The sequence below is a fragment of the Hibiscus syriacus genome, unplaced genomic scaffold, assembly GCF_006381635.1.
Source record: "Hibiscus syriacus cultivar Baekdansim isolate YM2019G1 unplaced genomic scaffold, ASM638163v2 tig00110773_pilon, whole genome shotgun sequence".
Classification (NCBI taxonomy): domain Eukaryota; kingdom Viridiplantae; phylum Streptophyta; class Magnoliopsida; order Malvales; family Malvaceae; genus Hibiscus; species Hibiscus syriacus.
In genome coordinates this window covers 842,736-847,362 of record NW_024062855.1, presented here as the reverse complement: position 1 = coordinate 847,362, position 4,627 = coordinate 842,736, and the positions used below count along the sequence as shown (strand labels likewise).

The 4,627-nt window shown below is 31.7% G+C and overlaps 1 protein-coding gene across 1 annotated transcript; it reads left to right on the top strand.

Moving 5' to 3' along the window:
• Positions 1 to 457: 457 nt before the first annotated feature.
• On the top strand, positions 458 to 4,331 carry LOC120139778 (protein STRICTOSIDINE SYNTHASE-LIKE 2-like). The gene is given in 4 exon segments (XM_039154912.1): positions 458 to 752; positions 2,965 to 3,231; positions 3,713 to 3,780; positions 3,783 to 4,331. Coding segments are annotated over 4 exon segments (1,074 nt in total). The 5' UTR covers positions 458 to 504; the 3' UTR covers positions 4,274 to 4,331.
• Positions 4,332 to 4,627: the final 296 nt, after the last annotated feature.

The window sequence follows — 4,627 nt, the reverse complement described above, 5'->3', positions numbered from 1 at the left end:
GATTTGATCTGACCCAAATCAAGTGTAAATTGAATAGTCTAGACCTTAAATAACCCAACCTGAAACTGAACCCGAACCTGATCCCAAACAGAAGACTTGATTTGCCACCTATAATCCGCTTCCACTATAATGGTAGCTTTGTCACTGTATAAAACTATAAAAGGTATACAAATCTGAACTTTGTTAAACAACAATTGACCTTATTAGATTCTTTTTACTAGTAAAGGGACTAAATTAACCCGTTTAATAATATATAAACTAACTAGAACCAGTTTCAGTAGTAGAGGGATTAATTTGCATCATATAATAGAGGGACTAAATTGATACATTTAATAGTAAATAGACTAACTGATATATTCCCTATAATAAAGTGATAGGCACTTTCAGCGTCAATTAATCTTCAAGAATTCACTATAAAATGAAACGAAATATATTCATTTCTTTTGCATTGCCTTTGTCCACACACCCCTTCGTCTTTCTTCATCCTTTCAAAGTCATCTCAACATGACCTCAAAACTCTTCATAGCCGTGGCCACTATCGTCCTCTTCTCGGCAGTCCTCATTGTGCAAAACCCTTTCAACGGCCAGCTTCGGCAAATGGAAGTTGTGCCGATTGATGCGGTCGGACCTGAAAGTGTAGCATTCGACCCACTTGGAGATGGTCCCTACGTTGGAGTATCGGACGGTCGGATCATCAAGTGGCAACCAAATGAACATCGGCGGATCAATTTTGGCACGACTTCCCAAAACAGGTATGTATGTATGTATGAGAATTTTCTTTCGTGTTCCTCTTCCTATAAGCAATCTTTACGCCACAAACATGTACGTCTTTACATGTTTGGTTTTATTAATTTTTATTTATCCTCTTACGACCGTTTGATTTTATTTTGATGACATACCATTTATAAAAAGATAGAACAATTTTTTCTCTATTTTTATATTTAAACAGAGGGATATATGATATATTTAAACCTATTATCTTGTCGTCTCGTATTTTAGCTAGTGACGTGTGTAGGATTGCAGATGCCTTTCACTCGCTAAGGCTGTGTGGCTTATATTTGCCATCGCCTTTCCACAAACCTATGCTCTCTTTATCTTGACGCTGCAAATATAAACGTCCTACCTAAACTCATAGAGCGATTTCGATAATGGAAAGAAAATATTACTTTTTTTAAAAATTTAGGTTTAAATAATTATCTTTATAAGGTACGTAGATATTCTCAATAATTAAAAAAGATTATGAACATATACTAATTAAAATATTTGAAAATAAAACACCACAAGCAAACTTGTCATTATTATTATTTTTTTATTGCTCTCCCGATTTTTCAAGGTTCTATCTTGATTGATTTGTTCCGCATAACTGTTTTTATTAGATGAATCTTTTAGTAAGGTTTTTTGGATACACAATATCTAAAACTTAAAAAAATATATATCTAAATTTATCAAACTGTTTATTACTTAAACCAACTCTTATCTAAATTGTATCAAACTATTTATTACTTAAATCAACTTTGTTGATGTATACTTGTCGTTATTAGTTTGCTGCAAATAAACCCTAAACAACCATTATTATTAGTTTCTTTTATCTTAATTTCCCCCCTCAAATCCACTTCATTTCTTAAAATAAAAAAAAATACTTTTTTGGACTTAAATATCATCCCTCACACGAACTCTAGTATGTACGTTATGTTCTTATTTGATCTTTAGGGAAGGCTAAGCATTTATTTGAACAGATCAAAACAATATTAATTTTTTTAATTTTTTAAAAAATTAGACCCTGATATAAATAACTATTAAAATTTTAAATCTTTATTTAAACATCTTACCCATTAATAATCATTAAAACTTGGGATAATAACATTATTTGGAGTTTAGTCGTTTCCACACAATTCATTATTGGCAAAATATAAAAAGTGTGATAAGAAATGTTGGTTGAAATGTCATTTATAATTTAAGAAAGTTTTATTGCTCAAGTAGCCTTGTTTGTTTTCATTGATATTATCAATTTTCCAGTTTTATTCCCATTTAATCGCTCAATTATATTGTTTTATTGAAAATTAGGCCCACGTAACCTAAAGCTATAACATTTTAAAGCAATCCAATCAATATTTAATATTTTTGAATTTATTTAAATAAGAATTTAATTTTTTAAAATAAGGGTCTAATTTTTTTTAATATGTTTAAATAAGGACCAAACATTCTAGACATGCAACAATTATTTTTCCTTACTATTTAAACATATTTGAAAACGTCGATCTCTTATTTAAGCAAACTCGAAAATATTAATCCTTATCTGATTGTGTTGAAATGTCCAACCCTTATTTAAGTAAACTAAAAAAAATATTATAACGTTTTGAAAGGTTAAATTATGCCTTCTCAAGGCACGTAACCTAAAAGTTAAATAACACTTTATTTGGACCCAAACACTTTATTTTAAAATAAAAAAAATCATATTTTAGAGCGTTAATCTTTTGTTGATTAATGGTTTATATCTATACATAAGATTTTTACACTAAAATAAAATATTAAGGGATAAAATAACTATTTAATCAAATGTTAGAGACATTTTTCGACACATGCTGATAAAAATAAAATATGTAATATATTTGGGGGCAAAATTCTTTAGATAATGTGATGAGAAAATAGCTAGGTGTATCGAAAATTATTTTTTCAATTGGAGTGGAATGAACAATACATGGAAAACGCTTGCAAGACACAATGTCTTTTAAGTTGGTACTCTACTAAGGTTGAGTTCATACTATATGTAATTTGAGGAATACGTCGTGTCGTGTCTTCTAAGCGTCTTCTTAAAAAACACTAGGTAATCCGACTGTCTTTCCTTATGCACTACTCGTTCTACTCTAATTTAAAAAATAATTTCTTCAACACCTCGTAGGATCTATTGTTTTCCAAACCATTATCTCATCAAATTAGTAACGCCATTGAGATGAAATTGGGCAGAGAAGGGTGCGAAGGGCAACAGGATCAGGAAAGAAGAGAGCATATTTGCGGGCGTCCATTGGGACTGTGTTTCAACGAGGCAAGCGGTGAGCTTTACATCGCGGATGCATACATGGGACTGCTAAAACTCGGTCCCGAAGGAGGGTTGGCCACTCCCATTGCGACGCATGCCGAAGCTATCCCTTTCGGATTCACCAATAGCTTGGACATCAACCAATCTGATGGAACCATCTATTTTACCGACAGCTCTTCTCTTTACCCAAGGAGGTACACATCTCTATCTTATTTTTTTGACAAATATTAAAGCGACACGACTCTTAACTGCCCTATATAACTATAGATATGGTTGGCCATCCCACTCTAGTATATTTTGAATTGTCAATTCTTCATTCAAAATCATCCCAAGGTTGAGGGACGTAGGTGGGGGCAATAGTTACTCTAAAAATTTTGAATTATTGTATATTTTAAATATATTTTATTATTTATTTTTGTTTTCTTAAAATTTTATAAATTCGTTCTTCTTATTACAATTCTCTTTTTCTTTTAAATAGTTTGAGCTGCTTATGAAAAAATATATATTTTAAATCTTTCCAAATTATTAACAACACACCCTATAAATTTAAATATTTAAACTTGAATCTTATATGAATAACAATATTTTTTTTACTACTAATTCTACATAATAAATTCTGAACAGGTATAGTCCTTTAAATAAGAAAGATTGAAAAGTGGTACAAATGTATTGCAGGAATTACATATCAGTGGTTCTAAGTGGGGACAAAACAGGAAGGCTGATGAAATACGAGCAGGCAAGCAAAAAGTCACCGTCCTCCTATCCACTCTTTCATTCCCAAACGGAGTGGCATTAAACAAAGACGGCAGCTTTCTCGTCTTCGCCGACACCACCAATTGCCGAATCCTAAAGTACTGGCTAACGACACCCAAAGCCGGAAAACTGGAAACTTTGGCACAACTGCCAGGATTTCCAGACAACATCAAAAGAAGCCCCAGAGGAGGATTTTGGGTGGCGATACATTCACCAAGAAACAAGATGGTGTCATGGATTCTTTCGTGTCCAAAGCTAGGCAATGCTCTGATTCGGCTACTGCCTGTGGACGCCATTACCAAGGCGCATTCGGTTTTGGCCAAGTTTAGAGCGAGTGGGTTGGCGATGAGGATAAGTGAAGAGGGTGAAGTTTTGGAAACTGTACAGCTTAAAATGAGTTCCATTAGTGAAGTGCAAGAGAAAGGTGATCATTTGTGGATTGGATCAATTAATATGCCTTTCCTGGGTTTGTATAGGATCTAAACATTTTAATACCCAATTGCGAGGAAAGTGAAAGAAAATAAAACATAATTTATATTTTCATTCTTCATCTTTGTTCTAATCCATGATTTAAAAGATCATTCCAAAGACAGCCAAATATTACAAAACAATTTTTTTTTTTGACAATTTTTACAAAACAATTCTGGATGGTGTGTTTCATTGTAATTAAAATTATGGATCTTAAGTTTTGAGATCTATTAAAATTAAAATTTTATATCATATATATTCTTTATATTTATAAATATAAAATTTAGAAAAAATATTCTACATACTTCATATTAATAAATTATAAAATAATTCAGGTTTTCTCCTTATTTTCTCATTTTATAATGTTAT